Raw genomic sequence first — 19,578 nt, 5'->3', positions numbered from 1 at the left:
ACCAGCTGCTGTCAAGCTGAGCCGAGTGGGTTCAGGGATGTGGAGGGCTGCGCTGTGGGGTCATATCAGGACAACCTTGTGCCTGAGTGCTGGTGTTCTGGGGGCTGCTGCAGGCAAGAGCCGCGCTGAGAAGCGTTTGCCTTCTTCTTGAGGATGGCTGGAGCTGCCTGGTTGATGGAGCTTTCTCCAGCCACAGGTTAGGACCTGTTCCAGCTTGGGGCTCATGCTGGGGTGCACTGATGGCCACTGCCCAGGGAGGTGGCACTGAGGGACATCAGTCCCTGGCATCATACTGGGATGCCCTGCCCTGCGGTCTCTCCTCCAGCAGCTTCTGGCATCTGCCGTGCTGTGAAGCTTCAACCCTGCGGAGAGGTGCAGGGAAGAGCCCCGGCGCCAGCCCTGGGCAGTGCCCCAAGCCTTTCCTTATGTTCCTCAGGGTTCTTCCAGCATCTCCCTCCCCAGATGGGGAGTACACCCAGCCTCAACAGCGATGGCAGAGGCAAAACCAAAACCCATAGAGGCCAGAGCTCCCCTCTGGGCACCCTGGGAGCAAACCAAGAGAGAGGGAGTTTTCCTGCTCCTAAAGAGAAGTAAAAGCAAAGCATGCCCCACTCCTAAAAGGGAAAGAGAGATGAAACCAAAAAAGCCAGCTCCAAAATCTCAGCAAAAATCAAACATTGTTTCTCTCTGACTTCTCCAGCTGGGAAGGGCTCAGCCCACTTTCACAGCCTCACTCCATCCAGGCACATTAACCACTCCATTTATGCTCTATTTATTCACAGATGTGTGGCTAACTTCTCCCAGCCACTGCCAGGACACATGGCATGAGTGCGGCCAGCACATCTCTGGGCCGACTGGGATGGCACTGGGCAGTCCCTGAAGCAAAGTGTGGAGCAGCAGAGCCACCCCTGTCACTTTGGGAAGGATGAGGTGGGCAGCCAAAGCTGGTGGCTGCCCAGCCTCTCTTGGAGATGCTTCCACCAAGGGCTGTCCCTCTGGCCAGGAGAGGAGAGGGGCTTGCAGCAGAGCATGGGGACCTCAACAAGGAGACATGTCCCTCTCCTACCCCATATCCCATCCTGGGCTGTACAGACAGTGAGCAAATGGGAGCTTGAAGAGGAGCATGGGGTGCAAGGGTGCCTCCTCCAGCACATCTGGCAGAAGACCAACAGCCAGTGAAGCCGAAGGCAAAGCTCTCATTGCAATGAGTGCTGCTCATTAAGCAAACGAGGAAGGATCTGGAGCTAATCAGGGCCCAAGAGGCCGCTCCTCTGCTTGCTCCATAAATAGCAGTGAAGGCCTGAAGCACCTTTGCTTCTACCTAGGGTGTTGCCTGGGGGCTCTCTGCCCACTCTGGGGGATGCACCCACCTTGGGGCCAGAGTAAGGTGAGGGGGTAGAGGTGCAGGGGTGATGTGGAGGGTGAGCCCAGGATGGGGCAGTTTTGGGAATGACCCTGCTGCGGTGCAGCTGGGGTGTGGGCAAGGAGTGCTCTGGGGAGTGTTTGGAGGCAAACAATGTGAAGGGGCACTGCGACAGGAGCTGGCCATGTTAGGAAGCACTGGGGTGATACTCAGCCCTATCCCGTGGGGAGTGGGGCAATGGGACTGGCCTCCAGCAGGAAATAGCGCCTTTGGGTTTGGGGACCCTGAGGAACATCCTGGCTCCCCAATCTGGATTCACCCTCAGGGTGGGGAAGATGTCTCCTGCTGAGAGGGAGAGGTCCTGCTCAGCAACCTGGGAATGGGAGGTGGCGAGTATCATGCCAGGGTGTCTCCCTGCTCCAGAGCCCTGGGACTGTGTTATTTCCTGGCCTGTACATACCGCTGATCCTAGGCTAGAAAGGGTGGTAATATCAGATGGCGATGCACCCACTAGCCCCCCGTCCCAGCTCTAACGCACTCCCAGGAGGAAAATGCCTCCTCACCTTTCCCTAGGCAGCCTCTAGAGCCACAGCACTGTGCTCAGCCCTATTTGGTTTGAAAGCCCCATGGGACAGGCTGGGTAGACCAAGCAGGGCTTTAGGCACTTGGGAAGACCCCATTGCTCCCAATGGGGCACGGGGGACATGACAGGGGCAGCCCTAGGCGTGGAAGCGTGATATGAGGAGAGAGCAGTATCCAGCTGTTTGCCAGCAGGAGCAGGCTGCAGGAGAGAAAAAACTCTTTTAGTCCCTGAAAAGCAGCAGCTGGGCTGGGTCCAGGCTGGGGAGCAGGGTGGTGGGGGCTGTGTGCTGCCCAGGGCAATGCAGCTGGGGTGAACTCCCCTAGGATGCTGCTGCACTGCATGGTCAGGCCATATGCTGAAGTGAATGGAGTGGGGAGTTTGCTGAAATTATGAGTGAGAAGGGCCATACATCTCCTGCATCACTCTGCTGGTCTCTGTGCCTCAGTTTCCTCTGTTTTCCCATCCCTTCTGGGTGCTCCTGGGGTGCCCCCTTGGACATTGTGCCACCCCAGCACTGCTCCAGTGCTGCCCTGAATTCAGCCAGAGTGCATTTACCAGAGCTTGGCGTTTAAGTACCATTTTTAGGATGCCAAACCTGCAGGAAAGACAAGGAGCAACTTCTAGTTTAGAGAAGTCACCATGAGAAGCAAGGATTTAAAAACCAAACAAACACAACAAACAAACAAACAAACCCCTCTGCACCTCTGGGAACATCACAGCAGCCTCACTGTAGCTCACAATCAAATTCTGGGGCAGCTTGTCCATGCCCCAGCGTAACTGGCTCTGCTGAGACTCACTGAGACGTGAACCACCTGAGGGCAGAGGCACCCCCAGCATGGGTGTTGCCCAGCTGGCAGTGAGCTGAGAACTGATGCTCTCGACACATGTGACCGTGCTGCCTTTGCCACAGGCTGGTGATGTGTGTGTCCCTGTTGTGGCCAAGCTTGGCCCTTTCCATATGGGCCCTGCCAGCCCACTCCAAGTCCTCTGCCCCATTAAATTTTAACTCATGTCTCAAATTTTTAAGGACTCTCACTGCATGCAGGAGCTCTTGCAGCATCACCCTGTGTTCTTTTATAGGGTGCTCAGTCCTTAACCTGGATTTGGAGAACGTTTCTGGGCAAATGCTCAAGAGAAGAGTGAGGAACCAGAGCATCCCTGGACTGGAATCCTCCACGGCAGCTCCTGCCTGTCCTGTGAGTGTTTTCTAGCCTAGCTATGAGATGGGGGTCCCCTGCGAGCTGGCTGGTATGGGGGTGGTCCATGGGGCACTGGTCCTTCCCGGTCCTTTAGCATCCCGATGGATGGAGAGATACTGCATCTGGAGATGAAATCATCCACCTCCTGCTATAGTTCCCCCCCTCCCCGGTAGCCGGGGAGGGGGAGGAGGGACGCTGACATCACCGCCGGAGCTCGGCGGGGCCGGGCCGGCTCCGCTCCCGCTCTCCGCTCCCACCGGGGAAGCCGCCGTGCCCGGTAAGGCTGGAGGGGCAGCGGGAAGGTTCTGGGCAGTGGGTGGATGGATGGATGGATGGGCAGATGGATGACCCCTCCATCCCTCCTCCGCAGGGTCCTGTGGGAAGCTCCGGGGCAGCGGGTTGTTAGCAGCAGCACAGCCTTTATCCCTGAGGAAGAGGTCTGTCTCGGAGGAATATTTTAAAATGCACCCTCCCCAAAAAAAAATGGAAGAAAGGAGAGGAAAAAAATAACACCCCAAAATCCTATGTCTTCATCCACTGGCTCTGTGCAGCGATGCTAGGCTGGAGCTGCCGGAGGGGAGCTGTGTGCAGCAGGAGGTTTCTCAGCACATATGTCTATTTTAAAAGCCCATGGCGTGATCTCTCGCCCTACTTTCCAGACTCTTTGCCGGTACTTTACTTGCGTGCAGCAGCTGAGCTCTGCGGGCAGGAGCTCCCTGGGAAGCCAGAGCTGAGCCAAGGTGTTGGGCTCTCCCCAGTATGATGAAGGACGGAGTGATGGGGTTGGGGTTGAGACACCGATTTGGTCATTAACATGCTGTCTTTCTCTCTGGCAGAGAGAAGGATGTCCCAACGCCATGCGGATAAGACCAGGCTGAGAAGAGGACAGCAAATTTGTTCCCAGCACCCCAATTAGCCTCATTTGCTCCCCTCCATTTGCCTCTGTGACGAAAAGGCTCCCTATGCCCACCTGAGCCAACCCTGCCAAGCCCCGGGCACTGTTGCCTCTCTGCAGCAGTTTTGAGGTTGGAGGGGTGAGGAGCTGCTCTCCGACAAGGAGATTTTCCAACACCGCAATTTTATTTTCTGCGTGCACAGAGAAAGGAGCGCTCCCATCCTCACCACCTTGCCCCAGCCCAGCCATACCTGCCCTGTGCGGGCACGCCGGGCCCCCGATGCCTGGCTGGATTCAGGAAGCGTGACCCACCCCACGGCATTGCCATGGCCTCCTCAGACGGGCTGCAGTACCGGGCTCTCTACGAGTACAAGAAGGACCGGGAGGAGGACCTGGCGCTGTGCCCCGGGGATGTGCTGACAGTCAGCAGGGCCGGGCTGTTCAGCAGCCCTGACTACAAGGATGGGGACGAGCGAAGCCCCCAGGGTTGGCTTCACGGCATCAATGAACGTACCAAGGAGCGTGGCAACTTCCCCGGCACCTATGTGGAATACCTGGGTCCCACGCGTATCCTTGCCGCCACCACCAAGACCAGGCCACGGCCCTTGCCAGCACCACCCGCTGGGACCCCCGCACCCTGGGGTGAGTTCTGGGGGAGCAGGAAGGTGGGAAGCCTGTGGGTGGGTGTCCCACGCAAGATGGAGAGGGCGGCGTGGAGCCCGGGGGGATGCATGCATGTGGGGTGGCTTGGTGGGTATTCAGCCCCAGAAGGAGGAGCTTCACTGGGAATTATCTGCCCTGGTGCATTGAAGCAGCCATAGGAGGGGCAGGGGCTGCTCAGAGTATCGCTCCCTCCAGGGAAACACGCTGCAGGGATTGCTGCTCACCAGCATCCCAGGCTGGCTGCTGTGCTGGCATGGGGTGTCCAAGGGGTCTGTGAGTGTGAGAACCCAGGACAAGATGCAGAAACCCCCTAGGGAGTAGCAGAATGTCCCATGGTGATCCCTGGGGACCTTTTTGTTCCCAACTGCTCTTCTCCTTATCACTGCGGCACCCAATTCTGGCTGCTCTCGGTGCCTGGGTGAGCGCTGGCCCCTGGCCAGCTCCCGGCCTCACTGTCATTTTGTGCAAGCAGGGACAGGGGACAGTCTTGGCAGATGGTGGAGCTGGTTCCTGGGGGGTTCCTCTATCCCTGGGGGCTGCAGCACAGCGCTGGGGGGATATTCGGCAAGGTACTTCCTGGCATGGGAGCCTCTGGCCATTTCACTGCTGGGATGTACCAAGCTCGTGCAGCCAGCTCTGCCCTCACCACTTACTATGGTCAAGTGCATTGAGGCTGGGAGGGATTTCACAGCGGTTGCATAATGTACCCAAGCTTAAAAAAAAATAATAATCTTAAAAAAGCAAAGTAAGAAACCCCCGCTTCCAGCCAGGCATGACCTGGCAACCCCAGCCAAAGCCGCGGTGTTATCCTTAACCAGGATGTGACAGAGGAGAAATGGCTCCATGTGGGCCTGGGGCTGGGAGAGCAACAATGCCTTTAGCCACAGCTGCCCAAAACCTTCCTGGTGCCCTGGGCACCTTCCTTGGCCAGTTTGGGACCAAGGCACAGATGTGGTAACTAGAGAGGCTGTTTCCTTCCTGGGCTGCCTGGGCATCTGAGGTACCTTGGTCCTGGGTTTGGAGGGGCACCTGCTGATGAGTCAGTCTGCCTCCAAAATATGGTTCAAGGTCCGCTTGCCAACATGATTTAAGGGGGTAGGGACCACCTGGCACAGCAAGACTCAGCTGGTGTGGGGCAACTCCTTTCCCCGACACCACCGTGTGTGGGGTTACCTTGTGGATCCTGCCACTCAGCCCCCGCAAGAGCACTGGAAGGATACTGGGAACCCCCTTTGCTTCCCCTCATCGAAACGTGGATGCCCCTTCCCAGTCAATGCTCTGAGTGCACCAAGGGAGCCGCAGTCCCGGAAGCACTGGTGAGGATCAGTGAGCAGCCGTGTACTGCCTTTGCAGGAGGGATGAGGCCAATTTTGGGGGGTGTCTACCCTGCCAGACAAGGGGTTTGAGCCCCCTTCCCAGTCAAGCTCACTGATGCGCGAGGAGCCCTCTGCCCCAGGGGTTTGGCAGGCAGAGCCCTAGCAAACTCAGCGCTGTAGTGTGCATAAAATGGGTCACACAGGAGCAGACCCAAGGGCTCTCCAACCCCATTCACCAGGGAGAAGCGTGAAGCCATCTTCTGGCTTCTGCCCTTGCTGCCCATCACCATCGCCTCGTGCCTGCCCCACGCAGGGGTGGGTACAGGCTCCTCTTCAAGAGGCTGGGAAATGTGCCCAAGGACCCTTGCCCATGGGTACTGGGGACATGGTGATGTCCCACAAATGGAGGCACATCCCCAGCAGTGAGCGCAGCCTGGCTGGAGAATCTGGCCCATGTTGAAGGTCTCAGTGCAGGAGCCCCAGCCTGTGTGTGCTTGAGCAAGAGAACAACTTAAACCTTAAAAAAAAAAAAAAAAAAAAAAAAAAAGCTAAATTGAGGGATTTTTTTAGTAGGGGGAAAAACTCACTAAAACCAGATTTTGGGGGTAGACTGGGGAGGGTGCTGCCATCTGCAGGACATGCTTTGGCCATGGCCTTGTGTCCAGCCCTGCTGCCCAGGGGTATGTTGGGTGTTGCACCATGGGTCTGTGTGGCCCACAACCATGTCTTTCTGCAGCAGGGGAGCAGCGTGGACCATTTAATGTCAGTTTAAACTCAAACCTCCTGAATGGCCAGATTTCCCTTAGAGTAAATGTCTCCAACATGTTCTTGGAAGCGAAAGGACTTTTTTTTTTCTTTTTTCGGAAAATTCTTCCCGTACTGTTTCCACTCCCAGATGGAGGTTTTGAGGGGCATTTGTTTTGGATGGCCCTAATGCTTTTCTTTCTGCAACAGCAGTGTACCATCCTGGGTGCCCATTGAGCCCTGGTGCTGGCTGGGGACCCTGGGGACCCTGAGCAGGGTGGAGCTCTGAATGGAAGAAACACACAGTGTTTCCTGGCTGTGTCCCAGAGCCAGGGCTGGCTCTATGGGGAGGAATGGTCTTTATTTAATTAAATAATATCCCAAAAAAATGGTTCTGCAGTGGATCTGAGTCCCCAGGGGCCTTCCCAGGAGCTCGGCGGCTGTTTTGCCCATGCCTGGTTGTCCTGGGCAGCATCACTGCTGCAAGGTATCACCTCTGCTTCGCCCGCAGCTGGAGCCAAGCGATGTGTCAGGATGCTGGGGTCCAGCCTGGCACCCTCAGGGGAGAGGATGGGCTAACGCTCCAAGTGCAGCTTGGAGCTATTCTTGCTATTTCCAGCAAGGAGAAACAGATGGTTATTCTTTGCTGTTCCCACCTTTCCCCAAGTCATCACCTTGGAAGCCAAAATCCAGTTTTCCCTAATTAAAAAACCACCCATGTGGTGGGGACACTTTCCATGAGATCCCAAGCGCCTGCTTTGCTTTAGACCCCAAAGTCTTCCCCGTTCCCACCCACTGCACCCACATGGGCAGTGGAGGGGATCCTGTTGCCAGCCTTGGGGGTCACAGCTGTGCCTGGGGACCAGATCAGCCACCTAAGAGCAAGAGCTTTGCTTCCCTCCTCGTTCTCCAGGGAGCACCAGGACATCGCCACGGCAAGGATGAGAACCCACATCCACCCACTGCAGGCAGGTTGTGGTTTTGCAAAAGGTCAAAGGCAGTGTGGTCCTGTCCACAGCCCCTTTTTTTCCTTTTCCATTTCTTATTGGCTTCACATGTGAGCTCCCTGCAAAACCAAAGACAGAATGAACCTAAAGCTGGAGTTGGCCAGGCTGAAGCATGCCTTGCTGTAGGGGGGAAGTCACACTCAGGCTTTATTTAATTTGCTATAATTTAAAAAAAATATATTTCCACCAGGACAGATCCACTCACCACATAAAACAGACAGAAGAGCTCCTGGCACATCCTTTCCAGATGCCATCCATGCCCCAGCAGTCACACATGGCTCTGATGTGCTATGGCTGGTGGTGTCCCCTGCCTGTCCCCTGCCTTAATGGGGGGGTTCAGGGCCACTAAGGAGAGAGCGTGGGGGGAAATCCCAACACTGTCAGGGTCTCTGTCACAAGTGGAGTATGGCCAGGGTGATAAGAAGGGAGGGAGGGGTGGATGGAGTATGCCCTGGGGTAAGTAGAGCTGCTCTCACCCATGCTAGGGAGTTTGCTCCTCCATGGCAGGGTCTGGGGCAAGGTGTCCTTGGTACAAAACTCAGGAGGCAGCAGCACCTGGGGACTTGTGTCATGGGAAGCTTGACCCATGCTTGGCTGAAGGGCCCCCCAAGGGCTGGTAGAAATCTGTGGCACTCAGGGGGTGGCTGAGTCCTCCCTGGGCTTGTGCTCAACCCTGTTGTAGACACCAGAGAACCCAAGTGGGTGAGAGTTGCAGGGAGCCATGTCTGTGTCAGGTGTGGATCTGGGCCCCCAGCTCTCACCTGGTGCTGCCAGGAGCTGTAGGTGATGAGAGGGGACGTGGGAGTGCCATGGGAGGAGAGGTGGGGAAGGAGTTTTGGCCTAAAGGAGCTCCACAGTTGGGGCAGGATGCTCCCTGCAGGCCGGGCATGTGTCTGAAGGGGTCTTCTTTGCATCTCAGCAAGCAGCTGAGCCCTCAATGGTGACTCTTACTGCAAAAAGGGGATAAAATAAGGGAGAAGTTCTCCAAAATTGGACATGCATGAGCTGAAGTGTTGGTAGTGGCTGTGCCAAAGCAGCAGCTTGATCCTGTCCTGGGGCAGCCATGGAAAGAGGCTGGAATTCCTGCAGGCAGGAATTTCCAAGCCTGTTCTCCTGTCTTTCTACCACAGGGCTCCCCGGGCAGGCAGAGCTCGCTGAGCAGCCCACCCTCCCCGAGCAGGCACTGCCGACTGTGGCCAGGCTCATCGAGGCGCTGGAAAAACGAGGTATGGGCAGCCTTAACGTCTGTCTGCAGGGTGGATGTGGGTGCACACACGCAGACACCCACTCTGCCCGTGTTCAGAGGTGCCTCAAGAGCATCCTGGTACCCACACAGCATGGGCAGGGTGAGGGAGCCTGGTGGTCTCAGTCTCCACCTGCTTCCACTGCTTTGGAGGGAGGATTTGGGGCTCAGGACTGACTCCTCTCTCCTGGCTGCTCCCCAGGTCTTGACAGCGAGGTGCTCTACAGATCCGCCCCCAGTGTGCTGGGGGATGCTGAGCTGAAGCAGGCTCTTCTGGCGGGTAAGTCCCAGTTGTGTCCCTCCCTGTGTCCCTGGGCAGGAAGGGGTCCGTGGAGGTGGTGTTGCTGGGTGAGTGATGCTACCCAGGCACAGCGGGGATGGGTTACTAGCTCCAACCTCGTTATGGCCCTACTTACAGCTCTGTAAGGCCATGCCTTGCATGCAAGCCCCTCTCTGCTCGCCCTAATGCCCCAATGGGATGCTGTCAAGAGGGATGTGGGTGCTGGGCTGGGGCACTTCACTAGAAGCTCTGTTGTTTTTAGGGAGAAAAACATTTTGGTTTGCAAAACTCTGGGGTTTCTATTGGAGAAGCAAGACAGGGAGAAAGCCTCTTGTGAGTGAGACAGAGAAAAAGAAAGGGGGAAGAAAAATCTCATTTTTTAGCAGAACGGGAAGCATTTTGCAGGACTAGGGGGGCACGAGCAGGGTGGAGAGGAGGGAAGAACCCACCGCTGCTCCTAAATTCACTGCTGGGATGGCACGGTGGGGTTGGGGACGTGATGGATGCAGTGTGCCGCTCAGATCGGGGAGCCGGGGGTAGGGCTGTGCCGAGCATCTCCATCCTCCCGGCCGTGGTGCCCAGAGGGCGGCACTGTGGCACCGGGCACGGTCCAGCCCCGCACGGCCCCGTTCTGGCATCCTGTCCCCCCCTCCCCGCCTGGCCTTGGGCTCCGCATCCCGGAGCTGCCGGCCGGGCCCTGCGGCACGGCGGGGCGGGGGGGCTGGCGGCTCTGCCAGCGCCGGGAGCCGGCGGCAGCCGGGCCGTGTTGCTGGGGAGAAGGGCTGTGATGAAATCGCTATATTAAGCACTATGACCTCATCGCTTCCCCCGCGCACCGGGAGCCGAGTCCCCGCCGGGCGGGGGACGGGGCTGCGGAGGAGGAAGGGATGCGGGAGAGGAGATGCTGAGGGTCCCAGGGATGCTCCGTTCCTGCTGTCCGGGGAGGGTTCTACTCCCCCGGGGATGATGTGGGGTACGGTGCACCCCATCACCCTGCTCCCCTCCCCTGGCAGAAGCCCCTGCTGCAGTCTGGGATGGGTAGGGGCAGTGAGGTGCCCTTTCGCACAGCCCTGTCCCCTGGCCCAGATTTCCCAGTTGATCTCTGGAGGAGCTGAAGGCCTCAGGAGAGTGATCCCCACAGCCCCAGCCGCCCTGGGCATGGATGCCCAGGCTGTGCAGGGGCAGTGACAACAGCACACGGACGCTTTGCTTTCCAAGCACGCAGGAGTTATAGGTCCTCCATCCTCCTCATGCAAGCTGGTGTGGCATCCCTGGCAAGCACAGGGCTCCCCAGCAGCACCGCAATTGTCGCTACCAAAATCCTGTCCACCCTCGGGAGACTCCCCCAGCCCAGAGGCAAAATCCACTGGCTTGGCTCGAGCCTGGGCTGGAGCTCTGAGCAGTCACTGGGTCCATTTGGCTTTTCATCTCCTGCTGCAGGACCTAGCAGGGAAATGCCATCATGGTTTTCAAAACATTTTAAAGCCCCGAAAAATCCACAACAGCCCTGAGTGGCTTGATGCTTCCAAGCCCCACATCTCCTGTAGGACTTAAATAAGCTCTTTTATTTGGCAACTGTGTGCCCAGCAACACTGACCTGGATGAAGCTGGAGCTCCCCAGAGCTGGCCAGAGCGGGTAGGACATGTCTTGCACTTGCTAGCTCTCAGCTGAAGGAGCCGATGCTCAGCCCTGCCAGAAGGTTGTTCTGCAAACAGGATGGAGATGATGTTTCTGCCGGGTCCAAGCATCCCAGCAGAGCCCAGGCTTGGCAACCTATTCCCCCCACAGCCTTCTGCGGACCAGAGACCCAGTGGTGCCTCCCCGGGGCCCTGATGGAGCTCAAACTGGGTTAGGGATGGCAGGAAAGCATCTCTGCTTCAGCCTACATACAGGGTCTTTCACTGCATTTGGTGGGCTAAAACTTCCCTGCCAAAAAATGGGAGTTTTCGTGCCCCATGCATGAGACAGCAGAGTCGAGGGTCACGTTTATTTTCCTCCTGTGCTCCTCTCCATCCCCCCATCTCTGCTAACAGCCTGACTGCAAAAATCAAGCTTCATCTTGGGGAAAGGGAAGAAATCAAAGCTGGGGCTGGCAGAGGCTGGAACTGAACCCCGTTTCAGCCTGAGGGAAAACTGGGTTCCCACCGGGGGTTTCAGCTTCCCTGTGAATACCCAAATCACTGGCGTTTGGCAGTGGTGGCAGGAAAACTGCTAGAGAGCATGAGGAAAAAGGAACAGGGGCTGGAAAAGTATGGGTGTTGGTTTTTTAACTCTCAGATCTTAACACAGTGGAGAAAACAGGGTGTTTTCTACACTGAAAGGGCATCTGAATTTTCACTGGGCAGAAGGAGCAGGTTTCTCTGGGGTCTGTGTGGGTCAGAGTGGCCCTGGCTGTTCTGGGGAGTTTGTGGGCATCGTGTCTCCAGGGTCGGGCAGTGCAGGAGCTTGTCTGAGTTGTGCAGATTGAACCCATTCCCCATCCCTGGCCCTTTCAGAGTCCTCACCCCTGGGGTACCCAGCCTGAGGAGACAGCCCCCAAGCTGAACATCACCCAAGCTTTGAGATGAAGCGTTCCCAGGTTTCCCACCCTCATGGGGCGATGGCAGCGTCAGGCATGGTCAGCTTGGATGCAGCATGGCTGCACATGGTTGTACAGCCTGGGCTGGGGCTCTCCCTGTCCCCTGCCCCAGGGCTGGTGACATCCTGCAGAACTGTGGCATCTGACGGCTGGCTAGAGCCTGTGCACCCAACTTGGTATTTGTATGTTGGATGATGCAAGAAAAATTAGCGGCGGGGGGGAGCGGGCAGGGAAGCAAAGAGAGATCATCTATACAGGGGGTTCAGTGAGCTGAGCAACTCTGCTGCCACCCAGCTGAGATGCCACCGGTGCCAGCGGGTCAAGCACAGAATGAAGGTTGGTTGGGCTCACAGCCGGCTTATGCTGGCTCCAGAGAAGAATTAATTGGTTTAGGACACTTGGTGTTTAATTCAGATCCTTATGCCCCAAGAGGTGAGCAGGGCTGTGTGATGCCACTGAACACGGGAGACAGAGTCATGTGGCGGCACTGAAAAGCGACTTAACAAAGAGCCGCAGCTCCATGGGGGGCTGAGGGGACTTGCTGAAGGGCTATGGGTGATGAGCCAGCCAGGAGCCCTGCTGCAGCTGCAGGGAAAGAGTTATGGAAAGAAAAATAAAACCAGAGGTCTTTAAATGGCAGCAGCAGGGTGCAGCACTCGCCCCCTCTGCCCCCAGAGCTCCCAGTAGTGCCTGACTGCAGGGCTGCTCCATGGCCTGGGGCATCTCTGTGCCTGTCATGCCAGAGGTCACATGCTGACCCTCATGGTTTCCAGCCACCAGCACTCCTGCTGTCTCCTGTGTGTGGCTCTGGGGCTGTTTGGAGTACCAGGGATGGGGCAAATCACTTGCAAAGTCTCTGGTGCCTGTGGGTGTATGAGTCCCTCAGGTGCCCGGGGGCGATGTCTTCTTACCCCATGCTTGCTCGGGGTCCTGCCCGCACCCCCTCTCGCTCTGAGATGTGCCTGGCAGCCTTACTGCTGCCCCTGAACCTGGAAACTTGGGACCTTCTCTGGCCAGTGGCAGCAGGAGCATGGGTGGGCTGGTGGGTGCTGGAGCCTTTTGGAGCTGAGGGACCTGAGCTGGGGGAGGCTTTGAAGGTGAATGGCTGCAAAGTCCTGCATGTAGTGGCCGGGCAGCACTTTGCCACCACTAGGCAGGGATGGTCTACATCCTCATCCCTCCTCCCTGGTGGGGGACTGGGCACAGAGACCCTGCAGGGCCCCCCCACCCTCCCGTATAGGTCAGATGGGGCTGAACCCATCCAGGATGGCAGCAAAGCACTGAAACCTCCCACATTTTGGATAACCGTGCCCCAGTCTGGGCTCTGGGGTCCAGCTGCAGACACGAATACCAAGACCCTTCCCCAGATGTGCAGGCAGCACTGGGAAAAGCCTCTGTTGCTGGGTTTGAGGTTGCAGGAGCTGCCTGCACCCCGGGGTGCCGGGGCGAATCCGGCAGCAGCGCGAGGCGGATTGGAGCCAGTGTCTCCAGGCATGCCATGCCGGCGCTGCCATCCTGCCCGCTTTGATCTGGGGCCTTGGCGCACAGCAGTCTGCCTGGAGACACACTCACGTGCCTGGGAATTAGGTCAGGCCTCGGTGGGGATTAGTGGGGCGGCTGTGGGACCTGGGGCTTTGCTGGGGCTGCTGGGAGCTGCTGCTGGGCAAAAAGGGTTGGGCTGGAGGGGAGATCAGCCTGGGGGGGACCTCACACTGCTCCCCCCATCACCATGGTGCGGATGCCCAGAGAGGGAGTGCATCCCCATCCTCATCTCTGAAATGCCAGAGGGGGCTAGAGGCCCTCAAGGGCTCTGGTTTCACCTGGCCAAGCTATTAACCCCAGCATGACGACTTTACTCCCAAATACAAGGTGCTCCGGTGCCCACCGCACTGCTTTTTATTTATACCTGCAGTGGAAATAAACCCGGCATTGTCAGAGCCTGGCAAGAGGCATGAGCTCATCTCTTATATTTGGTGGTGATGAGAGAAGGGTAAATAAACAGCAGCGGTGCGGACTTCCCTGCCAAACCCATTGAGGTGAATTGGGGGTGAGATTTTTCCATCCCCTCCCATAGCTGCTGGGGAAACCGAGGAAGGGAACCAAGCTGAGGCAGCCTCACTGGGCACCCTTGAAAAGGGGTCCCAGCACCCCCTCCCTGGCTGAGTGCAAGCCAGAGTATTGCAAGGTGAAACCCAGCTAGGAGGGTGTTTGGGGCTGCCAGCAGCTCCTGTGTATGGGCAGGGGGTGTCCTGGCAGCTGCCAAGTCCCCAGCACAAGGTACCGGCAGGCTGGGTGAGAGATGTTACAATGATGCTGAATCAAAGATGAGGAAATGTTGCCTGATTTGGTACACAGTGCCCCAATAAACCCCTAGTGTGGGATGCCCAGCAGCCTTAAACACCTAGTCAGGTCCAGGGGATGTACAGGTCCTTGTGCAGGCAGCATCCATGCGGATGGGAAGGTATAGCCCTCCAGGACTGGACAACAAGGACACCCCTGAAGCACCAGCTGATGCTTAAGCTTAAAAGGTCTGGAGTGGGTAGGGAAATTCCCAATTTAAGTCAGCCTCAGGTAGGGGTAGTTTGGGTGTCCCTCTACCATGGGTTCCGTGCACCCAAGAGCCTCACGCTGTGGCAGTACATGGCAGCTGGAGGACTCCCTGCTGCAAGAGGGACCGTGGGTTCTGAGCAGGGTCTGCACCTGTCACCCACACCCTGGCTGGAGATATGGGGCACAGCCACCACCTGTGTCCGTGTGCAGGGGACAACTGGTTACCAGGACCCTCTCCTTCAAAACAACCCCCCCAACCTCCTCCCTGCCACCTCTTGGCTAAACATCCTCCACATTTACCGAAACTCCAGGCTTACTCACACGTCCCCAGTTGGCTGCAGCTGCAGAAGAGGTCCCGGTGTTTCCTGCCCAGCCTGACTCAGCCCAAAACCCCAGCACCTCTCTGCCTCTGCTGGGATGCAGGGTCTGGCATCCTGGTGGGATGAAGCTGGGAGCACCCACTGCTTTTCTTTCTGGGCTAGTGATCATCCTACATACCCCTTACCCAGTCCCATATTTATTCCTGCTTTTCATCCCCCATGGGCAATGGATGCTCTTCACTGGTCCCCAGCAGATTGCTTGCTCTGCTGGTTCTGTCTGGGGTTGAGGTTGGGGTTTGGGGGTGTTTTCCTTCTATTTGTGGCAGGCGGATGGAATCCCTCCATCATCCCCCTGGGGAAGGGACGGGAACATCTGGAGAGCAGTGGGAGAGCTGTGACTCATCCTGCAGCATCATTAACTTCTTATAGCTGGTTATCATCTCCCTCTGATAAGGAGAGAGCAGCATCCGTGGGGTCAGGCTGGCGGTAATTGGATGGGAAGGCTCCAGGGTTAACCCTTCCCCAGCTGCCAGCTGAGCCTCCCCGAGCTGCTGGGGTGCAGTCAGTGTTGGGGAGCAGCTCAGAGCACCCTCAAATTGTGCTCTCAGCCCAGGGGGGAACCCAGCTCACCATGGTGGCTCCAGGGGAAGGAGGGGAGCTGGGGCATGCGGATGCCACTGCATCTCCAGGAATCTGAGGACAACAGGCTAATAACTATTTCTAGTCAACATGCCAAGGAAAATGGTGCCAAGAGCATCAGTCCCTGTTAGCAGGGTGTGAATCCCCCCTGGTCTCCCCATCACACTTCTCTCTGGGTGTAAAGATGTTTTTGAGTCCTGCTTTGAAATTGGCTGAGCCTTCCCTTTGAACACCATGCCTAACGATGCAAACGAGCTAATTAGGCCACGGTGGAGCCCGAGGCTGATCGCCTGGGGCCAGTGCCCGGCAGCAGCTCCTTCCATGCGCAGAAAACAGCTTGCGGCTGCTCTCCCCGATCCGCATCAGCATCCTTAAGGCAAGTGACAGGTCCCTGCAGAAACCTCCATGGTGGGGAGGGGGAGGCAACCAGGCTCCCCGTGGGTGAGAAGGGGTTTGAGGTTTGCCTGGTGCATCCTGCTGATGGGAACAGCTCTCTGCAGTGCAGCCCAAGCAACGAGACCCCGAGACCCCCCAGCAGCACTCCTGGAGGGTTTCAGCCCAAAACGGGAGTTGGAGCATCTCACAGGATCCCTGACCCCACTCTCCTCCCTTGTCAGGCTGAAGCCAACCTGCCAGCTAACTTCTCCAGGGCAAATGCTAGCAAAACCGGGCAACTTAGCTGTCACCTGCCCCTGCAAATCCTAGAAGAAATAACTCTGTTGGTCAGCAGAAAAGTCCAGAAGTGTGGCTGGGAGAAGGAGCATCAGCGTGGATCTGACAGGGGCCAGCATGCAGCAGGCAAGAGCCGGCACAGCCCTGCCTGTCTCAGGGATGCTGAGGGCAGAACGGCCCATGGGGTGATGCTGTGATGCCAGGGGGTGCCAGAAATGCAGCCCTTGCCCCAGGTCACATTTGGCCACGCTGGACGGCTGCCTGCCCCAGCGTGGTGGCATCTCTCCCGGCTGTCCCCACACTGCCCCGGGGCACGGTTCCCAGCCGGCCGGGTGCTTTCTCCTGAAAATGAGGTAGTGTCTCCGACGGCTGGGTTAAAGGCTTTGCTTCAGGCATTGGTCAATCCATTTTCTCTCTGGTCTCCAAGCCAAATGGCAGGCACTGGCCATAAGGGACCTGCCATGGCTTCTTCAAAGGAGGAGGCAGGCAGGCTCCCACGCTGCCTGGTTCATGGCGGGGAAGCCCCAAGGAGAGGAGACCAAGGTCAAGGTGCCCAAAATCAGCCTTTTCCAGGAGCTGGGGAGCTGCTCCCCGTCCTAACCCTGCCAGCTGGGTGCCTCCAAAGCCTTGCCCTAGGAAACAGTTTTTCTCTGCTCTTTGGGGCTTATTGCCCCAGAAGTGAGCAGGCCCACATGTGGTCAGCCGGAATGGTTGGAGACTCGAGGCACCTCTGCTGGAAAATGTTGGGCTGGGAGATGGAGCATCTCCCAAAATGGGACCTATTTCAGTAAAGCTGCACTTGGGGGTAAAGACCCAGAGAGGGGAGGGGAAGTGGACTCAGAGCAGAGCAAGCTCTGACCAGGGCATCACCTTCTCCATCACAACACACTGGGCCATTTGGGTCCTGACGTGTCACCTTTAAGAAAGAGCAAAATTTGCCCTTTTTTCAATATTCTCATTTAGTAGAAGCAATAAATTCAGTTTCTACAAATGAACCATTTCAAATGATCCCAAATATCATGAGCTTTTTTTGTTATTCCCTCCAACTCCTCAAGATTTCTCCTATGAGGAAAATTTCAAAACATTCTGTTTGGCTCCAGTTCGAATCAAAGGCAGATTTTGAAACCTCTAGATCTTTGCAAAAGGGACCGTTACCCTCCGGGCAGCCACCTCCTGGCCCAGCTGGGCTGAGAGACCTCCAAGAAAAACGCATGAGGCAATACCAAAGGATGCTGAAAGGACTCTTCGCCCTCGACCCTGCTGAAGCAATGTCCCCGCGCTGGCCTGGCCGTGGGATTCAGATAGACCTGTCCCACCCTTTGGCTTCTGCTGGACCGTGGGACATTTCTGCCCAGAGCGTTGCCCTGTCCTGAGCCCAGGCTGGGTGGGCTCAGCCTCCTCTGGGTGCTTTACCCCATCCCTGGAGCATCCTTCACTGCCTTGCCCAGGGCAGCTGCCATTCAGGGCACATTTGCAGCATTTTGGGCTTGCTGGGGGTGATGTGGGCCTTCAGTAACGTGTGTGGCCTGGGGACCATAACCCCATTCCATGGATGTGTTTTTCCAAGGGGAAATCATAGGCTGCCACATCGAGTGGATGGGGAATGGGCATGGGCAGAGAAATCAGCACCCATGCCTGGAGGAAGGCCTGCAGGGACAGAAAAGCTACAAGTTCCATGCCGGAGGGGGAGCACCACAGAGTAAGGTTTCCCACTGCGTCTCATCCCTGCAGACGCCTCGGCCGTGGACATGGACCTGTACGATGCCCAGACACTGGCAGAGGCCCTGAAGTGGTACCTCCAGGAGCTCCCGTCTCCCCTGATCCCTCCAGCTCTCTACAGCGACTTGGTCCACATGGCTCAAGGTAAGCACAGACAGGCTCTCCCTGCACCTGGGACCTTTGTGGGACTGAAGGAGCTTCAGGAGGTCCCTAAAGAGGCTCCCCAGCACCTCCAGGGCAGCTCCTGGCCCCATTCCTTGCTCAATGATGTACCAAGGGTAGATGCTGAGAAGGACCACGGGGAACATCCCCTGGAGTGGCACAGCAGTTTTTGGGAGATGCTCCGGGAAAGCAAGGGGGGACCCAGTGGGCAGCTTCACCCCCGCCACAGCACGTTCCTCTCCCGCTGCAGTGCCCGGAGGAGGAGGTGCTGCCTGCCGGGACGGGCAGCTGCCAAGGCTGGGTGATGCTGGCCCCAGAAGAAAGCGTTATTATAATATTTTGGCTCCGCTGCCTGGGAATTTTCTTCTGTAATCTCGTTAACTCCTGGCTTTATATGGGCATAGAAAATTCTCTGCTTTTCCAGCTTAGTGCCATTAGGAAGAGCCTTTATGTCCCTGCAAGCTTTTCAGCTTCTGATATGTGTATGAGACCATCAAGGTTTTGGTTTTATTTGGATTTTTTTCAAATAAACAGGGCAGGGCTTGTACACAGGTCAGCAGAGTCCACAGTCCATCCCAACAGGGAGCCTGGACCAAAACCCATTTCAAATGAGTCCTTGCAGAGCCTCTCAGCCCAAGACCACGTGGGCAACACTAGGCACACACGATGCTCTCGCCCACTGTGGTAGGACCTGAACCCCTTGCTGCCTTCGAAACCAGGATTTCCCCTTTTGCAGCAGTTCTCGTCTCACTGCCAGTCGCTGCAGTATCCTGCATCCCCGTGCATCACCTCCCTGTCCTAAGCCAGATTAGCACTTGGGCAGATCATGCTCTCAGCTGCCTTAAGAGGCACTAAAAGATCACCCGTGGCCAGACCAGTGCAGACTTTTTCTACCATGTCCTGGTGGGAAAATGCAATGAGTTCTTCATGGCCTCCAGCAAGGCAGGAGGGACACACAGAGAAGCAGAGGGATAACTCACACCCCATCCTCCCTGCCCTGTGCAGGCATGGAGCCAGAAGAAATACCCCAGGGCTGGTAGCATCAAGACACGGCCTTCCCCTCACCCTCAGAGACAGGAGAAATCAAAGGCTGCCTCCCTTCCAAGGATAAAAACGCAATTAGGAAGCAATTAGCTGGGTTGCCTCGTTAAGCAACTTCAAAGGGAAGCGCCTTTCCCCACAGCCTGTGCTGGAGTGGGCTCTGCTTCTGGCACAACGGGTGCAGGAGGAGGGGGCAGGGCCAGGAACAGAGGCAAAACTGATGGAGATTTCTCTGGGGCTTCAAAAAAAAAAAAAAAAAAAAAGTACAAGTCTTTCAGGAGATGGTGCTGGGTTTTGGCAGTCTGCCCTGCAAGCAGACTCCTTCTGCCCCACTTGAGGTTGTGGGCTAGAAAAGAGGCAGAGTGACCACCTGCAAAAGGAGGTCAGAAACATCTCCCAAATCCCCCTAAAAACATCCCCCTTTGGCTGTGGACCTTTCCCCTCCGGCATCCCCTGGGTGCAAAGAGCAGCTGATTGGGGTAGGGGAGACCTGGAGCGAAGCCAAACATCCCACAGGAGCAGCTTTTTGGACACAGGGGCACACAAACACCCCATCGCCCTCCCAGCTGGGTTGCAAACCTGCTTCAGAGACGATCCCGGGCG

The 19,578-nt window shown here is 56.9% G+C and overlaps 1 protein-coding gene across 2 annotated transcripts in view; it reads left to right on the top strand.

Annotated features, from left to right (window-relative positions):
- The first annotated feature begins 4,366 nt into the window (after positions 1-4,366).
- Positions 4,367-19,578, top strand: part of PIK3R3 (phosphoinositide-3-kinase regulatory subunit 3) — a 72,121-nt gene continuing 56,909 nt past the window's right edge. The window contains exons 1-4 of one of the 2 annotated variants that reach the window (XM_065655601.1): positions 4,367-4,682; positions 8,901-8,996; positions 9,216-9,293; positions 17,785-17,916. In XM_065655601.1, coding sequence (XP_065511673.1) covers positions 4,367-4,682; positions 8,901-8,996; positions 9,216-9,293; positions 17,785-17,916 — 622 coding nt within the window. Of the gene's footprint in view, positions 4,698-8,900; positions 8,997-9,215; positions 9,294-17,784; positions 17,917-19,578 lie in introns of both variants that reach the window. The other variant, XM_065655599.1, reaches the window with a different exon arrangement.

This window comes from Caloenas nicobarica, chromosome Z (assembly GCF_036013445.1).
Source record: "Caloenas nicobarica isolate bCalNic1 chromosome Z, bCalNic1.hap1, whole genome shotgun sequence".
Classification (NCBI taxonomy): Eukaryota; Metazoa; Chordata; class Aves; order Columbiformes; family Columbidae; genus Caloenas; species Caloenas nicobarica.
Note: the sequence above shows the minus strand (reverse complement) of the source record. Positions and strands in the feature narration are given on the sequence as shown.